This window comes from Haemaphysalis longicornis, unplaced genomic scaffold, assembly GCF_048455015.1.
Source record: "Haemaphysalis longicornis isolate Haplotype H1 unplaced genomic scaffold, Haemaphysalis longicornis Haplotype H1 scaffold_41, whole genome shotgun sequence".
Lineage (NCBI taxonomy): Eukaryota > Metazoa > Arthropoda > Arachnida > Ixodida > Ixodidae > Haemaphysalis > Haemaphysalis longicornis.
In genome coordinates, this window is record NW_027526365.1 from 673,787 (window position 1) to 697,024 (window position 23,238).

The 23,238-nt window shown below is 48.2% G+C and overlaps 1 protein-coding gene across 1 annotated transcript; it reads left to right on the top strand.

The window, feature by feature from the left end:
• The first annotated feature begins 2,715 nt into the window (after positions 1-2,715).
• LOC144137578 (uncharacterized) lies at positions 2,716-20,496 on the top strand. The gene is made up of 3 exons (XM_077669500.1): positions 2,716-3,443; positions 3,485-3,926; positions 20,314-20,496. Exons 1-3 carry the CDS (start codon positions 2,716-2,718, stop codon positions 20,494-20,496), a joined length of 1,353 nt encoding a protein of 450 aa, XP_077525626.1.
• The last annotated feature ends 2,742 nt before the right edge of the window (positions 20,497-23,238 follow it).

Here is a 23,238-nt window from a genome sequence, read left to right on the forward strand (position 1 = left end):
AGAGGAAGGTCAGCTGTAGGCATATGCCGGTTGCTGAATCACAGCCCAAACAACAGCCGATGCGCTCCCGTTTTGTTATGGAATAATTTCACTCAACTAGGGAGGAGAGGCAGCTCGCGTACGCAATAAAGCAATCGTGATAGGATTGTCCTTGAGCAAGAACAGCACGAATTCTGAGGCCACTAGTTTTCGTTCGGACTTTCAGTGAGAGTGGACACATCAACGTGTGTAAGAAAGGGCGAAGGTATCAGCTTGGTACGGGTTCTGGACGTTTCACGGTCATAAAAAATTGAGCCTATTAAAGATACACGATATCGATGCTCAGTACCACCTCATAAAGGTCATGTTTTTTTTGTAATATACTCTCAAAAAGTACAAAAAATGCGAACCAACTGAGAATTTCCAAGAAGCTTGACTGCCGCAAATGGTATTGTTTACTAACCCGCCGCGGTGGCTCAGTGGCTAAGGCGTTGCGCTGCTGAGCACGAGGTCGCGGGTTCGATTCCCGGCCGCGGCGGCCGCTTTTCTGGTGGAGGCGAAAAGCAAAAACGCCCGTGTGTATGAGATTTCGGCGCACGATAAAGATCCCCAGGTGGTCGAAATTAATCCGGAGCCCTCCACTACGGCGCGCCTCATCGCCTGCGTTGCGTCGGCGCGTTAAACCCCACAACCAATCGATCAATCAATTGTTTACTTTCTTGTGCGGGCGCCGTACACGATTGAGTCACTTCGCACGACATAACACTTTTAAAGCGCTCAATTTAGCCTTTGCACTTGTCTTCTACAAAACTAAATCTATTTGATTTCGAAAATTATTTTCTAAGTCATTGACACTAATTTACATGGTATAGGTTTCTGCGCCTTTATCTGGGTTACCAGTGTTTACAAATTTTCAGGATTTCTCCCACACAACACCTAATAAACTGAATAGATCTGTGAGTGAACACGATGGAATCAGTTTGTGTTATTCCCGTTGTTATAATGGTTGTACCTGGCATCACCGTGTACTACCGTTAGTCTACCAACAAACAAGTTAGACCTCTTTCTAATGTCAACACGCCACAAACATACCGTCTACCTGAAGAGAGACATTGACAAAACGCTGAGAAAGCCGCAATTCAAGTGAATATTTCAGTCAATGTGTTGGAATCAAAAATTTTTTCTCATCAGTCAATTAACACATTGCAATGAACAAATATTTTGAAGTCTTATTAGCTGAAGTTAACAAAGGCTTGTTTAGGGCTGCTTGGTATAGTCTTGAATTTAAATTTAGCGTCCCCTCCATACTTGGACGGAAAACTGGTTGGTGCGCAACACGTTGGTCCGGAAAACTAGCAACTTATTTATTGAAAGTTTGACCGTTATTTAAAAGCATGGGATGGCGCGCTGTACAGTCACTGTAAAATATAATAAAGAGCACACCTTCTTGCGCATGCGCTCGTGAGCAATCGGATTTTTATTCTTCATCAAGTTGCTAGTTCGCGCACAAACGTATTTGTTGTCTTTCTCAACTGTCCCTGTCTTCGTCCAAGTACGGAGCGCAGGCTAAATTTTAATTCCTATAGGCTGCATGGATGCTGAAAATAACCGCAGCGCCGATCGCGTTTTAGTCCTTATATAACTGCACGGTTTAGCGCGGAAATCTTCGCACGGCTCCAACCCCCTCCCCTCCGCCCAGCCCACCCCGACGCGCATGCGGAGAGGTTGTCGCCCACCAAAGCTGACAATTAGGCCGCCAGGACGCACGCGCGCGGAAACGAGCACAGCCCGCTTCCGGCCTGGAACATAAAGATGCGGCTGTCTTTGTATTCCTTGGGTGGCGACCACCATATAAGTTCTTCGAACCCCTCCCGTTCAGTCGGCGCGTATTGTACCCGGCCTTGATTTTTTCGGGTTTCTATTTAGTGTTTCCCCTTCCCTCTCCGAGGGTATATATATATATATATATATATATATATATATATATATATATATATATTGTAATGGAGATTGCTTGAAGTGCTCTCGCCGTCCAATCCCTCTTCACCCACCGGTCAATCCCCGAATGAGCATGTACCACGGATCAACGGCTGTCATCACCGGTGCCTGATCGCGCGGCTCGAGTCGAATCCTCTGGCTGGTTCACCTTGGACGGTTTTGCCTCCTGATCCCTGTCTAGCGGACTCTGTCTTCCTTCCAATAAACCCCTTTGCAATTGGTGGAGGAGCCGGGGTTTGAGGTAAACCGTCGTACAGCCTGGAACTCCGCAGCCGGAAGCTACCAATGCCCGTCACACCCATGGCCGCTGCCGACCAACCGCCTCCACAGGTGCCATCGGTCATCTGCGCTGGGGCGCTCCGTCAGCGCGACCCGCCGTTTTTCAGCGGTAAAGGTGACTATGACGTTGAAGATTGGTTGTCTTCTTACGAGCGAGTTAGCGCTTACAACAAATGGGACGACGCTACCAAGCTGCACAACGTCCCATTTTCCCTCGAAAAACCCGCGATCTTGTGGTATAACAACAACGCAGCGACCATGAAGACCTGGGCTGACTTCAAGAACAACTTAACTCGTGACTTTGATCGACCCACCGTACGGAAACTGCACGCTGAACAACGCCTGCGTACACGGGCGCAACTACCGGGTGAGAACTTCACCAGTTACATTGAAGACGTTGTGGATCTTTGTCGGCGCGTCAACTCGTCCATGTCCGATGATGACAAAATCAAACACATCATGAAAGGAGTGGACGACGACACGTTCCACATGCTTGTGTCCAAGAACCCTCGATCCGTGACTGAAGTGATTGGCCTGTGCCAAAGTTTTGACGAACTGCGCCGGCAAAGGGCCTTGGTTTGCCATTCATTGCCGACCACGGAATCTCTCTCGAGCCTCACGTTCTCTTCGAACCAATTGCAGCTCGAGGCGAAAATCAAACAATTTGTCCGCGAGGAGGTGGCACGTCAGCTATCGCTGGTGCCGTTTACTGAGCAGGCTTCGTCCAGCCTGCCTTCTGCTCTGCAGGCGACCATCCGCGAACAGGTTGCCGAGGCACTCCCGCCTGCTAACGTCGCTACCGCAGCGGTCGCACCCCTGGCCGTTCCGCAGGTGGCAGCTACAGTCGCGGCGCCGCTCACAGCTACAGTCGCTGCAGCTCCAGCAGTCATGCCAATGACGTACGCAGACTGTCTCGCGCAGCCAGTGCACCCATCTTTCCGGTCGTTTCGGCCAGCGATACCAGCAGTGGCACCTCCCACTTTGCAGCGCGCTCCCCAGTTTCCACCGACCAGACCACCAGCTGTGCCGTACGGTAATCCCTGGCGCACTCCCGACAACCGGCCTACATGTTTTTCTTGCTGCTGCCCCGGTCACGTTGCCCGTTACTGCCGCCGTGTCGCTTCATCACCTCGTGTGCCCCAGACGTCCGCCTACGCCGCACGACCACCACATCATAACGTGTCCTCAGGACCACCTCCAACCTCGTTTTCCGCCGACCGTCAGATCTTCGAAGGCCGCCGATCGCCGTCACCCCGTCGCCGCTCCCTATCCCCCATGCGCCGCCACTCCGCCCCCACTCCAGAGGGAAACTGATTCGCGCAGTTCCTGAGGCACGAACTGCGTACCCGTCGAAATACCGAAGCCCTCACCTACCTCCGCAAAATGTAATTGACGTGTTAATAGATGGAGTACCTGCGCTGGCGCTTGTTGATACCGGAGCAGCCGTGTCGGTCATAAGTGCTAAACTGTGTCGGTCGCTGAAGAAAGTTACGACGCCACTTCTGGGACTTTCTCTCCAAACTGCAAGCTCAGAACATGTTGCACCTTTGGCTGCGTGTACTGCTCGGGTCGCCATTCAAAATAATCTCTACACGATTGAGTTCGCCGTCTTGCCCATGTGCTCACACGACGTTATTCTTGGCTGGGACTTTTTGTCGAACCAGAACGCCGTAATTGACTGCGCCCGCGCCGAAGTGGAATTCTGTTCGCAAAATGACGCTCCGACCCTGAACGATTCCTCTACTAACGGAGAAAAGCTGGCCGTAGACGAAGACGCGGATATCCCGCCGCAAAGCTCAGTTCTCGTCGCCCTTTCCGGCAGTACTCTGGCGGATGGACCTGTTTTATTTACGCCATCAAACGTTTTCGTGCTCGCAAGGGTTTGCCACTTCCGTTTGCTGTGCTGACACTCCTATCTGGCCGCACAGCGATGTTTGTTTGCAACCAGACGACCCGCTCTTTCAGCTTGCTTCGTGGGGAAACTGTCGGCAATATTGAACCTGTCGAATCCGTCTTCAGCCTCGACGTTTCCGACAACGCACCTTCACAGCAGCTACATTCGCTGAACGCGATTGGTCCCACCGATACGCCCACCTCTGACGACATCTTCCAGAAGTCCATCGCTTCCGATTTAGACCCCCCGCAACGCAAAGACCTTCTGGCTCTTCTTAGGAAGTTTCAGTCTTCCTTTGACTACAAGCAAGCTCCTTTGGGCAGAACATCCACGGTCGCCCATCACATTGACACAGGTACCCACATGCCGTTGCGACAGCGACCATATAGGGTGTCGGCATCGGAACGTGGCGTGATTAGTGAGCATGTTGATGATATGCTCCGACGTGGCGTCATCCGACCTTCTCAAAGCCCCTGGTCGTCGCCTGTGGTCCTAGTAACGAAAAAAGATGGGTCCCTCTGATTCTGTGCTGACTATCGCTGCCTTAACAAGATCACCCGGAAAGACGTTTATCCCCTGCCTCGAATAGATGATGCCCTTGATTGTTTGCACGGTGCTGAATACTTCTCCAGCCTTGATTTGCGCTCCGGTTATTGGCAGGTCCCGGTTGCTGAGTCTGATCGACCAAAAACAGCTTTTGTCACGCCAGACGGCCTATATGAGTTTAATGTAATGCCGTTTGGCCTGTGCAACGCGCCCGCCACGTTCGAAAGAATGATGGATAACATCTTGCGTGGTCTCAAATGGCGGACATGTCTCTGTTACCTAGACGATGTCGTCGTGTTTTCTTCGGATTTCCAGACTCACCTGACTCGTCTGCACCAAATATTGACATGCCTAACTGCTGCAGGGCTCCAACTGAACCTTAAAAAGTGTCGCTTTGGTGCTCGCACATTGACTATTCTCGGCCATGTCGTGTCAAAGGATGGCATCCTACCAGATCCCGAAAAGCTCCGTGCTGTCGCCGACTTTCCCAAACCGACGTCAATGAAAGCCCTCCGCAGCTTCATTGGGCTGTGCTCGTACTTTCGGCGCTTTGTACGAAATTTTGCGTCTGTCATTGCGCCACTGACCAAGCTCCTCGGTGGTGACAATGGCCTGTCCTCGTGGTCCAAGGAGTGCGATCAAGCGTTTATAACCTTGCGGCGTCTGTTGATTTCGCCACCCATACTGCGCCACTACGATCCGAACGCCCCTACTGAAGTCCATACTGATGCCAGCGGCGCCGGACTCGGTGCGGTGCTCGCTCAACGCAAGGCTAACTACGAAGAGTACGTCGTCGCGTACGCTAGCCGGACTCTTACAAAAGCTGAACAAAACTATTCGGTTACCAAGAAAGAATGCCTTGCCATCGTCTGGGCTCTTTCCAAATTTCGACCCTATCTCTACGGCCACCCTTTTGCCGTGGTAACCGACCATCACTCGCTGTGCTGGCTGTCGTCCCTCAAAGACCCTATGGGACGTCTTGTTTGTTGGGCGCTCTGCCTGCAGGAGTATGATATTCGAGTTGTTCATAGATCCGGCCGCAAGCACTCTGATGCGGATGCACTGTCTCGCTCTCCGCTGGCTGGTAACCCGGAACGTCTTGCGGGAACCGATACGCTCGTAGCGTCATTGACCTTCACCGACATAGCTTCCCGGCAGCGCAGTGATCCATGGATTGCGAAGATCATCGAGTTTCTCTCCACTACACCGACTCCTACGCGGCCCAGGGCTCTTCGACGCCAAGCCGCCCACTTCGCCATACGGGATGACCACCTTCTCTATCGCCGCAATTATATGCCCGATGGTCGGAAGTGGCTTCTTGTGATTCCGCGCAGTTTACGTGCGGATGTATGCGCCGCTTACCATGCTGATCCCCAAACCGCTCACGCTGGCCTTCTTAAAACGTACACCCGCCTCTGCCAACGATACTATTGGCGTGGAATGTACAGCTTCGTGCGCAAATACATTCGTGCTTGCACTGACTGTCAGCGCCGCAAGACGCCTGCACCGCAACCAGCCGGCCCTCTGCAGCCTTTGTCATGTCCCCATCGTCCTTACGATCGTGTCGGCATCGACCTGTACGGCCCCTTGCCATGCACTCCTGCCGGCAACCGATGGATTATTGTTGCGGTCGACTACCTAACCCGCTACGCCGAAACCGCAGCGCTGCCAGCCGCTACGGCGCGTGATGTTGCTGGGTTCGTCTTGCGGTCCCTTGTCTTGCGGCATGGTGCACCCCGCGAATTACTCAGCGACAGAGGGCGCGTATTCCTCTCTGAGGTTGTTGAATCCCTCCTCGCTCAGTGCAGAATTGTTCACCGCACAACGTCCGCATACCACCCACAGACGAACGGCCTGACCGAGAGATTCAACCGCACACTCGGAGACATGCTCACCATGTACGCCGCTCGTGATTATTCAAATTGGGATATGGTGCTACCTTTTGTAACGTTTGCTTACAACACCGCCGCACAGACCACTACTAGCTTTTCACCATTTTTTCTCCTCTATGGGCGCGAGCCGTCTTGCACAATGGATACAATACTACCGTACAGCCCCGATTCGTCTGAGTGCCACCCTATTTCGGACTTAACTCGACAAGCCGAAGAGTGCCCCCAGCTCGCCCGCTCACTGACAACAAATGACCAGGGTCGCCAGAAGCATCTTCACGACAACGACCACGCCTCATCTTCCTTTCGTGCTGGCGACCTTGTGTGGCTGTGGGTAATCCGCTACAACACCGGGTCTATCCTTCAAACTGCTTTCGAAATATCACGGCCCCTACCGTGTCCTCAAGTGTACTTCTCCCGTGAACTACACAGTAGAACCACTGACGCCCTCTAGAGACCTTCGCTGTCGTGGCAGCGAAACCGTCCACGTCAGTCGCTTGAAACCCTACTACGACCCCGCAGTCGTTTCATCGCCGTAAGTCGCCAGGATGGCTCCTGCTTCACCGGGGGCAATTGTAATGGAGATTGCTTGAAGTGCTCTCGCCGTCCAATCCCTCTTCACCCACCGGTCAATCCCCGAATGAGCATGTACCACGGATCAACGGCTGTCATCACCGGTGCCTGATAGCGCGGCTCGAGTCAAATCCTCTGGCTGGTTCACCTTGGACAGTTTTGCCTCTTGATCCCTGTCTAGCGGACTCTGTCTTCCTTCCAATAAACCCCTTTGCAATTTATATATATATATATATATATATATATATATATATATATATATATATATATATATATATATATATATATACGCTCGTGCCTGCAGGAGGAAGGGGGTCATTACAAAAATACGTTAACATAAATACCCTAGAAAGTGGGGGGGAAAATCGCCGCGCCGATAGCATAGTGGTTACCGCACCAGATCGGTATTCTGGAGGTCGTGGGTTCGGATCCCACCTGGCGGGCATTTTTTCTCCACTTTCTTTCTTTCCAAATTTTTTATCTGTTTCAATGACCTACCACATCATCCCCTTTGCTTTCCGAGGTTTCCTTGACTGCCAATCCTTATTTCTGTGTTATTTTCAACGAGCCCCTTATTTCCCATTCGCCAAATGAATAGCGAGGCCCTCTGTTCTGGCAGTCTTGGTGCCATAGTAAGCTTAAGAGTGTTCAACGCTGGTCGACCACTCTTGACATGTCGTAGACACTCGAGCCACGTCCCGGGGGTTAAAAAGAAGGTCCCCTTCACCCCGAGTAGTCCGAGTGGCGCTGGCTACCACCCCCAAGCACAGGAAACATACGTTAACACAAATACCCTAGAAAGTGGAGGGGAAAATCGCCCCGCCGGTAGCCTAATGGTTATCTCACCAGACCGGTATTCTGGAGGTCGTTGGTTCGGATCCCACCTGGCGGGCATTTTTTCTCCACTTTCTTTCTTTCCAAATTCGTTATCTGTTTCAATGACCTACCCCATTCTCCCCTTTGCTTTCCGAGGTTTTCTTGACTGCCAATCCTTATTTCTGTGTTATTTTCAACGAGTCCCTCATTTCCCGTTCTGATTCGCTATATATATATATATATTCTGGTATTCTGGTATTCTCCAATTTTTATTCTTTCTAGATTCTTTATCTGGTTTTATGACCTACCATGTCCACCACTTTGCTTTCCGCTGTTTTCTTGACTGCCAACTCTTACAAATATATATATATATATATATATATATATATATATATATATATATATATATTTATATATATATATATATATATATATTGTCTCTTACGGGGGCAATTTCCTGCAAGAGGACAAGAACTGAACTTTTCTGCAACATTTACTAGATGTTACCACACGCATAGAATTTGTTGGGTCTGATCCGCTTCATTAACACAAACATAGCTACTGTAGTCAGTCGCTCATACATTGCTACGTGTCATCTACCTTCAAGCTCTATCAGATGAACCCAGAAACACCCAACATTGGTCTGTAGGTAGTCGGTTGTGTTTAGTGCACTCGTATAACTAGACGTTTGGAACCAGGATATTATACACCCGCTCTCTTAAACACATGTGCGCGTTTTTTAGGTCCAAGTCGCCCTTACTTTTGCCTGTTCCATGCGGAGACTGGGCCCTGCCGGGCTATGATTCACAAGTGGTATTTCAGCAGTCGCAAAAACGACTGTATTCAATTTGTATACGGAGGCTGCGGCGGGAATCGAAACAACTTTGACACATATGAACAATGTGTGAATCGCTGCCGAAGTAAGTACCCCTTGTTTTGTCCTTTTATTCTATTTTCATGTATTGCGCCTGAAATCATAAGCATTTTTGGTCACCGAAAGAGCTGTATACTTTCAAGAGATTTTGTAATATACCTCTCTGCACGCTATCAGCCAATTCAGTTCACTACTTTGTTGGGAAGTAGTGTCTGCAATTTGCCGTAGGTTTTTTGGTCTGTATGTGGGCGGCACTTTTATTGAAGCCTAATAAAGCTATATATGCATCCTTACATTTAAAAAGCCCCTTCTCTGTGCAGCAGTTTCTACAGTACGTATGTTATGAAGCTTGCGACATAGAGTGCAGTGTGTAAAAGAACTTCTCCTAAATAGCGCTTCACGTTACCTTCACTTAGGTGTTAATGCCGCTCTACCAGTAAAAGTATGTCCAATTGTTTGTGTCATCAAAACAAAAAAATGCTATTATCTCAAGCAGTGCGTCGAACGGACAAAATACTGGTTCGGTTACGGTTGGATTCGGGAGAATTCTTCACGTTCAGGTTCAATTCCGGCTCGACTAAATCTCGTACCGAACCGGTTCGCGAACCGGAGATACACGTAAACGCTATCAATGTATTCAATAATGTGGCCCCAGGAATATTTTGTTGGCTGTCGCCTTCTTTTCTTTGCTTAGTATGGATGCCATTATCCGTTAACCATCAGGAATTTGTCTCATTTCGGGACGGGCTGTTAAATCATGCGACAGAGCGAAACTTCGACCTGGTTGTACATGGAGACCCTAACGTAAACATGCTCACAACGTCTCAGCCTAAGAAAGAGCAGGATTCGGGCATTACAGCTAACGGTTTTCATTAAGTAGTAATGAAGCAAACATGGGCAACATAGGAAAGTGTGTCTTTAATAGACATCTTTATTGCTAACTACAACATAAAACAATTATTGGCAGGCACTGTTTACACGGTCATAGGTGACCTTCTTGGGATGTTTATTTTGTTTTCAAAATCCCATCATCATTCCCAGAATATTTGTCAAGTTACACACATCCAACCAATCACAAAAACCACAACTTAAATCCTTTTGTGCTGCTATGGGCAGCGAAACCTGGGATAAAGTTTATGAACCAAAGGGTAGTGATGCCGCTTATAGCAGCTTTATTCAAGTTAGGACGCCAATTTTTCTGTCAGTGAAACGAAGAAACCTAGAAAAGCTCGAAAGCCATGATTTACATCTGCACTATTGAAATGGTTAAACGTAAAAACTAGTTGCATGAAAATGGTATAAAAAAGATATCCTGAGATTCTCAGACAACGTAAAGTGCACGTAAACAAGATTACATTTGAAATTAAAGCAACCAGAAATTGCTACTTCATAATATGCTTTCTGAAAATAATATGCAAGGCTCTGATGTTCTATGGAAAAATTTAAATTTACTGTTGCACATTAATGCCCCCGGAACCAATCCTGATAACGTCATACACGAGTGACGGGAACTGTGAGGTGTCTCACTGGCTACTACTTTCAACGGATTCTCTATACAGCAGAGTCAGGTAGACAATCATTGTGAAAGAATTTCTTTCACTGGTTACGATTTTTCATTGCATGCAAGTACCACTAAACAATCTCTGTTTGTTGCACCGAATGATTGCGTAAAGGTTTTTTCGAGCATCAATAGCATTAAAAAAAGAAAATTTAGAGATGTAAATGGCTTCAAATATCAGACCAGTTACATTAGCACGTGGCATTTACCGCACTGTAATTGCCTACAACTATAAGTTATTCCTTTTTAGGCTGTCTTTTCTAGAGACGTGCAAATTTCCCTAGTAACACCCATTTTGAAGAATGAGGACCACTATTCTGTAAATTAGTACAGGGTAGTATCTATTTTACCGATGCCTTCGAAAAGAATTAAAAAAAGGCATAACTTATTCCACGAACAACCGATGGATTTACTAGCGTAGAGGGAAAAGTTGTCCATTCATTCAAAAACAAAATAATTAATGCAGGCATTTACGTTGATTTTTCAAATGCCTTCGGTCTCATTATCCTAATATCCTGCTATTCAAACAGAATAAATATAGCATTAGAGGGATCCAGCTTACTCTGTTTGAAAATCGTACTTGAAGCAATTTTTAAATGTTGGCAGGCTACGTCGGCTCCAGGTACTATCAGTTTAGCCATCCCCCAAGGTAGCAAATTGGGACCGCTTCTGTTCTTGATGTATATTAATAATATAGTACCAAGTGCCAAAATGCGGAGACGGTTTCTTGCGCTGAGGACGCCACGGTTTTTGTTAGTCGCATTTCTCAGACAAAAGTAGCCCTATACCTAACGACGGGGAAAACACTGAGAGACATCGATGTTTATTTAGGCAACGAAATATTAGAAATTGTTGACAATGTGAAGACATGAGTTATTTGTTCTAAGAATTTAACTGGGAATGACCATGTTGATTATATGCAATCTAAAACGTCTGTACAGGTGAGTATAATGATTAGAACGCCGTATATCCTTCCTTAGAAGGTTAAAAAGCTGCTGTGCAACGCATTGGTATATTCGATTCTTACACGCTGCAGCTTAGTGTGGGGTATGACAGACACTACTCACTTAAAAAAAATTACACCGTTACCAAAAACGAGCTCCTCACTGCATCTCAAATATACCCGTTCTTTCGTCGACTAGCCAGCCTATTTTTAAATATGACATTCTCTCTGTGGTTTTGTTACATGTTTACCCTGCTCCTAATAACGTATAGATCGGTCAGTCATAAAAAATGACGACTTCATTACAAGCTGATCAAAAGGACCAGGATAAAGCTCAACTCATTCGATAAAGCATGCAGAAAAATTGTTTTTACCTACAACCCGAACCAGTGTGACACAGCCATACTCCTATAGTTTGCCGACCCTGCTTAACAACATTTTGATGTAACTTGTCATCCCAACTCCCATATCAAATAGTATTGTCAGCAATCGTGTAGCACCGACAACGGTCACGTATTCTTTGAACATCCATGTATTCTCTGCATTTCTCAGAATAATTTCTCATTTTGATGCTCAATACATTTTTTGGTGTAGAGAATGCGCCTAGCCTTTTTGTTAAAACCAAAAGTGTTTAATATGCCGGCGTTTGTGTATGGTTTTGATATTGTGTGAGTAACACTATGTATTATCCTAAAACAGTTTTGTATATTTGTGTTTATGGTATATATAATGAATTTTTTTGGTTATGTTGAACTCTTTTTTAATCTAGCGTCGCACTGCCGACACTCCTCCCGTGATATAAGGGCAGCACCGTATGTCATGCTGGATCCACTGCTTTTAGCTCCAGCCCCCTCTACCCAAAGGAAAAAAAGAATTTATTTATTTATTTATTTATTTATTTATTTATTTATTTATTTATTTATTTATTTATTTATTTATTTATTTATTTATTGTTTGTTTGTTTGTTTGTTTGTTTGTTTGTTATTTTTATCCTGGAGAGTGTAAGACAATATTGTGAAACGTAACATTTCAATATTGCTATCAGGGGAATAAATTTTGCCATAGCTGTCACGGATGTGTACTATCGGGATATATTGAAATACCAGCAACGGAGTGCGTGGATTTCTTACATACTACGCATCCTTGTGACGTGTCGCGTGTGCACACTACAAACAATTTACGACAGTTCGTGAGCAACCTCTGTATGGAGAGCCCTACATCCTTCCCATAGAGTTTCCTACTAATATTTACTAGAGGAAAAGCTGGCGCCACTGTCTGGGGGAGCCGCGCTTCGGCGAGCGTTCCGTCATGTACCGGGCAGGCACGTTCCACTTGTCCTTGACCTCGCTCATGAACAGGCGGAAAGTTGGCTCTGCCTGCAAAAAGCAACAACATTAGTGCAGGCAGTTCATCAAATATGTCTTGTTGTTGTAAAATTGAACCCCCAGAAAGATTAATTCGTCAGTGATTATGTAGAAGCACATGCACTATGAACAAGAAAAAAATGTTACCGTTTTGGGTTGATTTTGGCTACGAGACAAAAAAGAGGCCATGTGGCTAGCTAAGCCAATTTGGCGAGGAACGTGGCTAGCGGCAATGGCGCCTCCCATGGCGACCCGCGAACGCAGCGACATATTTCCCTCTAGTATATATTAGTATCAAACTGTATGGTCCTTCCATCGTCTGTTCAGCGCTCGGTACGAAATGAAAAAAAATAATATAACAGGGTGCGCCGCTTTCACTCAGCGGAGCGACAAAGTTACATAACGCTCGCGTGAGCGGGCGCCTAACGCGGCGGGAAGACAAACCCAAATGCGCACAGCCCGAACGGCGGTTTTTCCATGGCAAAGTTGGACACAAACTCGTAACTTGTTCTTACTGCACATACGCGGGTCGTTACCAGGATGTGAGGCATGCACTGAAAGCCACACGCTGCGTTGTTCGTATTCCAATTGATCACGATGAACATATCATCGTTCCGCCTGACCCTCGACAATCGTTGTGTCCGCTACATTGCGGAAACCTACAACAGAATATTAAATTACAAATTAAAAGGGTAATTTGACCACCGAAGCAGAAGATGGAACGTTTTGGGTAGAGAGCCACTCTTATTTCATTGACAAAGGTACACCCTCTCCGGAACGAGTAGCAGTAGCCATGGGCGTCGGCGGGATTTTGTCTTGCGGGGGGCAAACACATTGTATTGAGGGGAAACAGGCAGAGGGCGAGGACGCCCGGCAATTGTTGTGGGGTGCAGTAGATTAGCGAGCCGGGGGTCAGGAAAGTGCACCCCCGAAAACAAATCAGACCTGAAAACTGCAAAACAAGCAAGACGGGCGAGCGCTGGGTGAATAGGACCGTGTGGGATCGGCCTGCCTTTTATGCGTGTTTTTTTCTGCTTTAGTGCTGTTTTTTTTTTATTTCATGACGCAATACGTAGTTCCTGAAAAGTCGAAGGTTGCAGTAAGTTAAAAAGGAAATAACAGCACCGTATACTAACAGTTTTCTCTGCTATACCTATTATTCCAATGAAATTAAAAGTTGGATGGAAGCCCATCTTGTCGGGAAAACGAATCACAACAATTCAAAACTGACAACGTCCAGGCATGTTTGTAAAAACCAAAAATAAAATTGCGGCTCCCTTACGGCAGCGGAAATGTCTTTTTTTGGTTTGTGTAAAGATTCATGGTTGCTGTCAGCTTTTAATTGTTGTCATATATCTATTGTTGCCTGTGTTTGTTAAAAACGTGAAATTGTCCTTTCTATCATCCTGAAAATCTGGCAGTTATACCTCGAACCACAGCAGTCGCTTCATTTGCATTGATGACAGGTTTCGTTGTGAAAGGTCGGGCAAAGAAACGGATTTGCGGATAGCGAATATGCTCGTTTTTGTGTTCTCCTTATTCCTTTTTGCCTGTTTTGCGTGAAATTGTTTAACACCACGTGAGGTGATTTTACGTTTTGCTGTTTTGCGTGACCACACACGTAAAAATATTGGGGCGTTTTATGCTCCGAGGCGTGTTTGATACCTTTGCTCCAGGCACAGCTTATATTGCAGCGCGGCCGAGTAATTTAGGCCACTTAAGAAAATTCAACGTGCGGTGAAACCGCGAAACATGGACATTCTTGTTTTGTGTGTACAATAGAATAAAATCGGGTCAGCTTCGCACTAGTGGTGCGAAGACTGGGCAAACGGTGAAGCTAGCGGCGTCACCTAACGTATTCTTGGTTCGGCTAAGTTTTAAAAGCTTTAAGACTCGGACTAGTTTTATACGTGGTTATGCTTCGAGGTGCAGTCACGTTTTCTACGTGTTGTCGTTGTTATTACCGAGCAACGAACATTCACTCCTTAAAGTACGCAATATGAAGCGTGCCCACCGGCTTTGCGGTGAGGCCCCATGAGTAAGGCAGGGCGCAGCGGGACAAACGTTTGCTCAAAATTTTGACCTCGTTCGGTGGCCACCATTTGGCTTGTGTGGCCTGGCCTGTGGGACGCTAATTAAGAAGTTTAATAACGTTATCGCTTCTCGGCCATTTGGCTTCTGTCATTTTGGCATTAGTTCTTTCCTTTGCAGCGTCAAAACAGCACTACTCGAAGGAACGAACAACAGAGCGAGGCACTCCGCAAATCATTTCCAAAGCCGTGCTCGTACCATTGGTATGCTCCTATTCCCCCGCGGCGCGTTTCCAAAGCCGTGCTTGAACCAGTTGCATCGCACCTCCTACAGGTGGCGTAACGAGTCCCGCCCGAAAACGGCAAGGCAAAGGACGGTGAAGCCCTATAGTTTTATATAATAATACCTAGAGGGGAAACTGGCTCTAGTGTCAACGCAAACATGGCAGTGGCGCTAACGCTTCAATGGGAATGATGGGCAGTTCTGGGACCGGATTGTGTAGGATCAAAACGGGCTTGTGTGTTTTGACAAATTGTGTGTTTTGACAAAAAAGCTCTTATTGCCGTGTTCTCCGTTTACAAATTACATGGAGAACAAGAAAGGGAGTGACCTAAAACCTGTTTTGTACGAAATAAAACTGTGCGTTTAAGTAAAAAGCAGACGCGGAGTCGAGGAGGTTTGTGGAGCAGGTTTGCCATTTGCCGCCACCTGCAGCGGGATGCGGACGTCCTTAAAAACTACTTGTAAAAGTTTCGGTGCTGGTGGTTTGTTTTGTGCTCATAAAAAAAGAAACTAATTACCTTTCAAGAAGTTATTATTCTTGCCCGAATTAGTGACATTCATCAAGCTGCGTTCCTATCAGCCGCCGGTACGGTTAGTCTACGCCGTAGGAGCCGGCGTTCGCACGGAAAGTGGGGCTGTTCCAAGTGATTCGCAACCGTCGTCCGCTTCGACAATACATTTCTCTGCCGAATGAGCAGCACCGCATCTCCTAATTTGCAGACAACTTCGCCGCACAGAGCGCCGTCATGTGTGTTTTCGTGCTCGCTGTGCCGGCAGTGAATTGATGACCCACTGAATTCGCAAATCTGGTTATAAAACATTCCACTCAGGGTGGCGTCAGTGCGCGCGCGGCATGCCGTTCAAGGAGAAGCGTGTTTTTGATAGCTTCTTCCAACACCCCGCGTAGTCAAATGCGTTCATGATAATCCAAAACGAAAATGAAACTGCCTGCAATCTATAGTAACTTCCACAAGTCATCGAGTGCCAATCCGAACTCAGAACTACCCATCACGCCCATTGAGGCGTACGATCGCAGCGCCAGATTCTTCTCCAGTTGTTATTGTATGAAACTCTATGGGTGAAGCAGTACCGCCGCGCGCGAGACGTCATCGCACGGCGAGGTTTTCTTGAGCACGTTCGCCGGCCCAACCACCGGTTAAACATCATCGCTGCTAAAACGTCTGCGGGGCACGGCGATCCAACCCGCATCCTTGTGGTCAGCAGAAGAAAGGTTTAGCCACTGAACAACTGCTGCGGTTCGCACTTAAGTATTTACACTTTCCAGGTGTGCTACGTTTTCATACAATATATCAAAAAATGTTTCCACACTTCCGGTGTGTCCCTTCGGTGTTGCGCAGTAGATCACTTTTTCAGCTTGATTTCTCGTATAAAATCGCGGAGAGGGAAGGGCAGATTCGCTTCAAATCGCCTGCAAGATGTGGAGTATGATCCCTGCTACATTGGTGCGCATTCATATTCCCGGATGCGGCTAAAATGAGAGCGTTGATGTTGTTTTAGTTTATCGGTAGAAAAAGTGCATGAGAGGGTACGAAGTTGTTCGTATGGGAAAGAAAAAGGCCTGGATGATGTTGGCTGGGCATATCAACCACAAATAGTCGAATCGTTTCGTTGTGAACCAGTAATTGTTTATTTTTTCGGTTCAGTTCCGGGTCGCGTTCAGTGTGCACCAAAAATAACGTTCCCGTGCCGGTTCATTGATTGATTGATTGTAGGTTTAACGCACCGACGCAACGCAGGTGATGAGGCGCCCGGTAGTGGAGGGCTTCGGATTAATATCGACCACCTGGGGAACTTCATCGTCCGCCGAAGTATCGTACACACGGGCGTTTTAGCTTTTAGCCGCCATCAGAAAAGCGGCCGCCGCTGCCGGGAATCGAACCCGCGACCTCGTGCTCAGCAGCGCAACGCCTTAGCCACTGAGCCACCGCGGCGGGTCCATTCAGCTTCAGTTTCATCCTTCCTCCAGTTGTGCCTGGCGTTTAACCTGTTCCCATGATGAAGTATCAACTAGCTCGCATCGAAACATTAACCCAACAGCACCTCCACTGTTTCATCAGATTTCACAAGCGTGGAACTGGCTTTAATTATTTCATTCGCTGCCGTGCTGTCGGCCTTTGTTCGGTAGCACCCTCCCGTTCATGAGTATTTGTAGCCGTCTGTTTTGTGCAGCCTTAAGAGCGCAAGTATCTAGCCTAAGTTGAAGTGCGTAAATAACCCATCCCTCCCACGTATATCCACTTCGCTTCCCTTTCCTGAGCTGCGGGAAAATCTGGCGGGCAGCGCCGGCTTTTATGCCCAGCAACTCCTGGTGTCCAGAGCTGAGGCAGCAAGGTCGTCACATAAACTCCTTTCATATTGGACTAATTCCACATCACCAAGGTCATATTATTAGTTTTCCGACGACAACATTCATTGTAGAAAATCTCAGCGACTAAAACGTGCCACACTGTTGGATTACAGTCTTTAGTTCATTCATTTTGCGGTAATTGTTTACTTTGTCACGGAATGATATTTGGGTTGCATTAAGAAAGAAGAAGGGTTGATATTGATTAGTGCCTATTTTGCCAGAAAATAAATATCGCCGGAGGCAGTTTCTTCACCGGATGAGTAGCGCATTTAGCTTGCGTGCGGCCTGTGGTATTACCTTTACGTTGTAAATATTGCCACGCGCGCTCTGAAGAAGCGTCCCGTTTCGCCGATACCGGGGAGTGCCAACAGCCACCGACTGCCCGATGGTCGGATCGTAATCTCAGATTCCAAAATGGGAATTCAAATTTTTGATTGAGCTAATATCTCCTCAAACACGCTCCGAATTCTCCTGCACAATCTGCTCACAATCTCAGTAGAACTCGTCCAGACCATTGACCCTTTAGCCCATGGACCCTGCAGCCCTCTAGCCCATATCACCCGACTCTCAAGAACATGCAGGGCGGGAGGGTCGAGACGCATGCCGGTCTAGATGAGAATGAGCCCACGCAAAGCTCGAGGGGAATCAGTGGGCACAACATGGCGGGCCGAGAGCTTACACACCCGGCCAGAATGAACCCCTTTTACCACCACGGCGCCAGATCCACCAGGGACAAGCTAATTTCTTTTAACCAGATCATAGTCCACTACCGTCTCTCCGGTCTTTTGCATACCCACGAGCCCATTCATCTCTTCCACAACATAAAGTAAGAACATGCAGACTCCTTCAAACAGAAGCCTTTCCCACTAGATCCTTTCTCTATTATATTCACATGTGGGAATTCTCCTCTCCGTAATGTCCCTTTGTGGTGCGTATGCATCGCTAACTCATTTCATGGGGGAATGCCCTCAACATCCTCTCCCCCCAATCAAAAGTAGCGAGCAGTGGGAGGAGGCGCTGGGCAGCTCCGAACTGGCCACCCAAAAGCTCATGGTTGAGCGAGCTGCTTTAGTACACACCAGCCTGGTGTCCATGTTTTATCTCTCTCCCTCTCTCTCTCTCTCTCTCTCTCTCTCTCTCTTGCTCTCGCTCTCTACGGGCGGCTTCAAGAAGCTTCTGCGCTCAGAGTGGGAGCGCCGAGGGTGAGAAAACTGACGCCACTCAGAAGCACGCGCAAGTGCGCTCGACTGCCGACCGCACTATACAGCTCGAGACGGAACTAGAAAGGCAGTGCGTTCTGAGCCCGGCCAATGTTCTCTCGACGCCGGCAGCCGACGCCCGCCTGTCTTCATTTTTGTTGGCACAAGTTTGCCTCATAGAACTTCGATATTGCGTTCAACGTTCTCAACGTATCGTCTCGGCGTTTGTCAAAATATACACTGTGGGATCCGTCGACCCCCAGGGGCCAGAATCAAGGATTTAGGTGGGGAGAGACGTGACCATAGAGGTCTGTTTTTAACGATACGTCGAGCGGTAAAAGAGCAGACAAAAAAGCAATGCGTGCGTGCATGAGGCACGACATATAAAGATGATGATGTCGGTCAAGAGAGACTGACCTCAGTTTGTAAAGATGGTTTGCAGCAGCAGGCTTATGGAAGTCGATGGTGATGGAGCTGTGTAGCAACGCTTAAGAAGATTGTATATCTTCCGGGCACCGACACTGGGAGGTCAGTTTGCCTCCAAAGGGTAGAGACGTTGGACGGGCCGCCTTGCCATGAGTCCACTAGCGAGGCGAATGGTGCAGGACCGCGCCTTTGATCGCGGCCTGGCTGAATCTGTTGGATGCGAGCGAGGCTTCAAAAACGTCTGGGGTTCTTTTGAGGTTTCGACAGTTCAAGATTGGCATAATTGCTGACGTTGAAAAGGCCTCTACCCAGATTACCTTAAAGGAGCAACACCGCGACTCCCTAGCTTTCTTTGGTTTAAAGGCTGGCCACAGCTTGGTCAACCACTTCCGCGTCAAGTGGTTTGGGAAGATGTCGAGAGTGCCATTTGGTGCAACTTCATTTTTGTTCATCACAACGTTACGACATTATTTTGGTTGCATCAAGGCCACTAACCTCGCACAACGGAGCTTTTCAAGAGATCTATGTACATGGACGACTTGGTGTTTTGGAGCTGACTCAGAAGTGGAAGCAAAAATCCTGTATCAAGACACTTTGCAGATATTCAATGCTGATTCCATGAACACCTGGAAGTGCGTTACGATTGACCGTACCATAGCCACAGTATTTCTAAAGGCCCTTCCCACGAACAAACAGCGAATTCCCTGCAATCCCTTAAAAAATCGAAGATGCTTCACTTACTATGGGATACAGTGAAACATTGTTTTGGATTCAATCTTTAGGCAATTTTGAAGCGACACGACAGCCCAACAGAAAATCGGCTTACCCTTCGAGCCTATGCACAATTTTTGACCCTCTCGGATTTCTAAGCCCACTCGTTGCCACTTCCCAGATCCTACTTCAAGACCCGGGGAAGCGAAACCTTGGGGTAGATGAGCTTCCGCAAAATCTACTTCCAGTTTGGAGCGATGGTGAGAAGATTTGCGCTCACTCAGTGCACGTGCAGTAACACCATCCTTGGGTCATGCCGTGCGTGGATGCATTACGAAAGCGAACTTGCGCATATTCTCGGATGCAAGTCCTCGGTCCTACGGAGTAGCTGGTTCGCTTTCGTTATACATCTACGCATGCTATGACAAAAAAATTGTGGAACGTCAAGTCCACTGAAAGAGCGCAAATCTTCGCACATTTGCTCCCAAACGGATGCAAGTCCTCGGGCCTACGGAGTAGCAGGGCGGGACACTGCTTGTTTCATCTGTGATATTTTCGGCTTTTTTTCACGCTCAACGTACAGGACACGTCTTTTGTTCGAGGGTTGTCGGACGGGGACCCGCCGGAGGAACCGTGCGACGTCGATCCGCCGGCGGGCAACTCCTCCAGGAAGCGCGCCAGCCTCCAAGCTCACACAGACAGCAAGGACACCAAGCTCTACTCTGCGCCCAGTGAGGAAGACTCCGACGATGGGTTTAAACTGTGACTGGGAAAAAACACGAAAAGAAGGCTCCTCACGGTTTCTTCGCGATCGAGCAGCTCGACTGTGAAACCCGTGCCTAAGCACTCTGTGCACATGATACTGTTCTTGCCAGAGGCCAATACAGACAATTTGAGGCTGCTTAACAAGCAAGCAGTCTCCACATTCCTCGAAGATACTGTGCCTGGTGAGATCAAGGCAGTGAGGATAAATTCCCGGTGGAACATCTTGGCCATCGACGTGGAGCATCGCAGTGCACTGGAGGTTTTACGGAAGATCACGTCACTGCAAGACATAAAAGTGCAAGCCCATGCCACTCCGTATGGAGGCACGACGATAGGCGTCATTTATGACGTCGATACGTCTATACCTGAGAAGGAGCTATCAATACTGAACAAATCTGCGGATGAAGGTATTGTCATCAGAGACGTAAACCGCATTGGTACATCAAGGTGCTTGAAGATTGTTTTCAGGGGTGACAGCCTTCGCGCCAATGCTAAAGTGGGTCACTTCCGTCAGCCTGTCCGACCTTATGTGCCGAAACCCCTACGGTGCTACAAGTGCATGTAGATTGGCCATGTCGCTCCAGGCTGCGGCAGCGCCACTGTATGTCCCAAATCTGTTGCGCCCCACAATGCTAGCGACAGCAGTGAAGATACCCTGAAGTGCGCAAACAGTGAGGGACCTCACGATGCCTCATCGAAGTGCCCACGTATGAAGAGCGAGGTCGCTGTCTTGAAGCAGATGGTAACGGACCACTCAACCCACAAGGAGGCTGCCGCGACGGTACGACAGGGCCGGCGTGACCGGTCTCAACACCGGATTTCTTCAAAAAAACTAGCCATTCTCTATCGAACGCCTCTACGCAAGCGCCTCCGCCATTCGTGCAACAACTAGTTCCACCACCACTACCACCCGCGGCCGCCGCCACCTCCGCCGCCTCCGGCCCCGCAGGATTCCTCGAGGTGTCGCAATGAGGCACAACAAACCACGCTGGTTGACGCGTGGCCCCTACTGTCACCGATTGTACGTCCTTCTGAGCACCAATGCTCAGTGCTGAAGACAGTCACAGGAATACTCTAGCCCCGGCTGCGTCTTCACATCGGCAAGTCGTCGCGATCCTGAGGACCCTCATGAGTGCCATTCGCACATTGCTCACCAGTCTGAATACACCATCTGCATTGAGTGCACTTCAGATACTGGAGGCCCTGGATCCAGTACTTGCAAGCCTTGGATAAGCAAGGACCATGGCGAACGTACGTTCTCCTTTGAGTGCAGATGTCAAAGAGGCTTTCGTTTTTCAGTGGAACGCCAGACGACTAATGTCGGGTATGTCTGATCTTCGCCAATTTGTCTCTATGAAATCTATTCTAAAACTAATCATCTGCGAAACAAACGTGTCCAAACCTATTCGGATATCCGGCGATGAACGTTTTTTTATCAGCCAAACTCGGGGAGCCCAGCAAAGTCGTAGTCCTCATCAGGCGTGAACGGTCTGACGTTCACCATTTTGTGCAACCTCACAGGGGTAATGAGTTAGTTCTCACCATCAGAAAGCGCCAGCTCACTTTCACTCTTGTGGGTGCATACATACACCCGACATCTCGCTTTCAATGGAAGAGGCTGGAACACACATTAACACAACTGGTCCGTGAGTAATAACCGACGATTTAAATGCACACCACAACCTTTGGGGAAGCGGAAACACCAACAGGCGAGGTCGGAGCCTAGTAGCTTTTGCCTCAGACCATGAGCTGTGCTTACTAAACCACAAAAGCCCCACTTATTTACGTGAACTGAACTAGAGCAGTTTTTTAGACCAAACGTTTGGGTCAAGATGTCTATCGGGTCGTGCACAATGGTTCCCAGACGCAGAAACTCGTGAAAACGACCAAATTCCGACCCATTTAAAAATAAATGGATTGCGATGTTTCTTCTATTCTAATGGTATTTGGGTAACCGATTGGTCGAAGTTCAAATCCAGATTGCAGACATTTGCCGGAGCGATGAGCTTGAAAATCTAGTGTCCGCCATTGAAAGCACACTCTAAGCCTGCAAGCGTTCCATCCGGCTGTCTTCAAAAGTGACCGAGTTTGGCGTGGAGCTGGAGCGCGTTCGTGCCGTTCGTCGCCGCGCCGAACGCAGATACCCGCGAATGAAATGTCTCGGCTATTTGAATATTTGCAGACGAACGCAACAGAAGATCTAGCGAGGCCTTTTTCAAGTGCAAGCACCTACGTTGGAAATTTTTTGTGACTCACTCGACCTTCACAAGCCTTTGTCGAAGATATAAAAAACTGTGCAAGGGCTAATGACTCCCGTACAGCAGCACTCCCAATTTGAGGCTGAGGCCCTGGCTACTCACCCGAAGCGCCGAGAGCTCGAAATGTCCGAGGACTTCTGCGTGAGGATGGCCAGTGGAGCAGACTCCTGCCTGCCAGTTACATCCTTGCATCGTGGTATTCATAGATGGACGTCCAATTTTGCATGGAAGAACTGCAGGTGGCATTGGCTGCGTGCAAGTGATCTTCGTCTCCTGGGCCTAATGAAAGCGCCCACAGGCTGGCGAGCGAGGCATCTTCGTCGTACCGCCGTCAGCCCGGGGAGACCATAGCCAGCGGAGCCCACTTCGATCCTGACGAGGAGCGCCGGCGTCGCCGACATGCCCGGCGCCTTCACCTCCAGTCATCAGTACCCCAGAACCCGCATCCTCTGCCTCCTGGATTATCTCGCGGCGCCCAGGTTTTT

Excerpts from the sequence above, each read along its gene's own strand:
- LOC144137578 (XM_077669500.1), top strand. The coding sequence starts at position 2,716 with ATGAAAGGAGTGGACGACGACACGTTCCACATGCTTGTGTCCAAGAAC. Across the intron at positions 3,444-3,484 it reads CCACATCATAACGTGTCCTC|TCGAAGGCCGCCGATCGCCG; the intron begins AGGACCACCTCC and ends ACCGTCAGATCT. Across the intron at positions 3,927-20,313 it reads TTTTGTCGAACCAGAACGCC|GACACGTCTTTTGTTCGAGG; the intron begins GTAATTGACTGC and ends CTCAACGTACAG.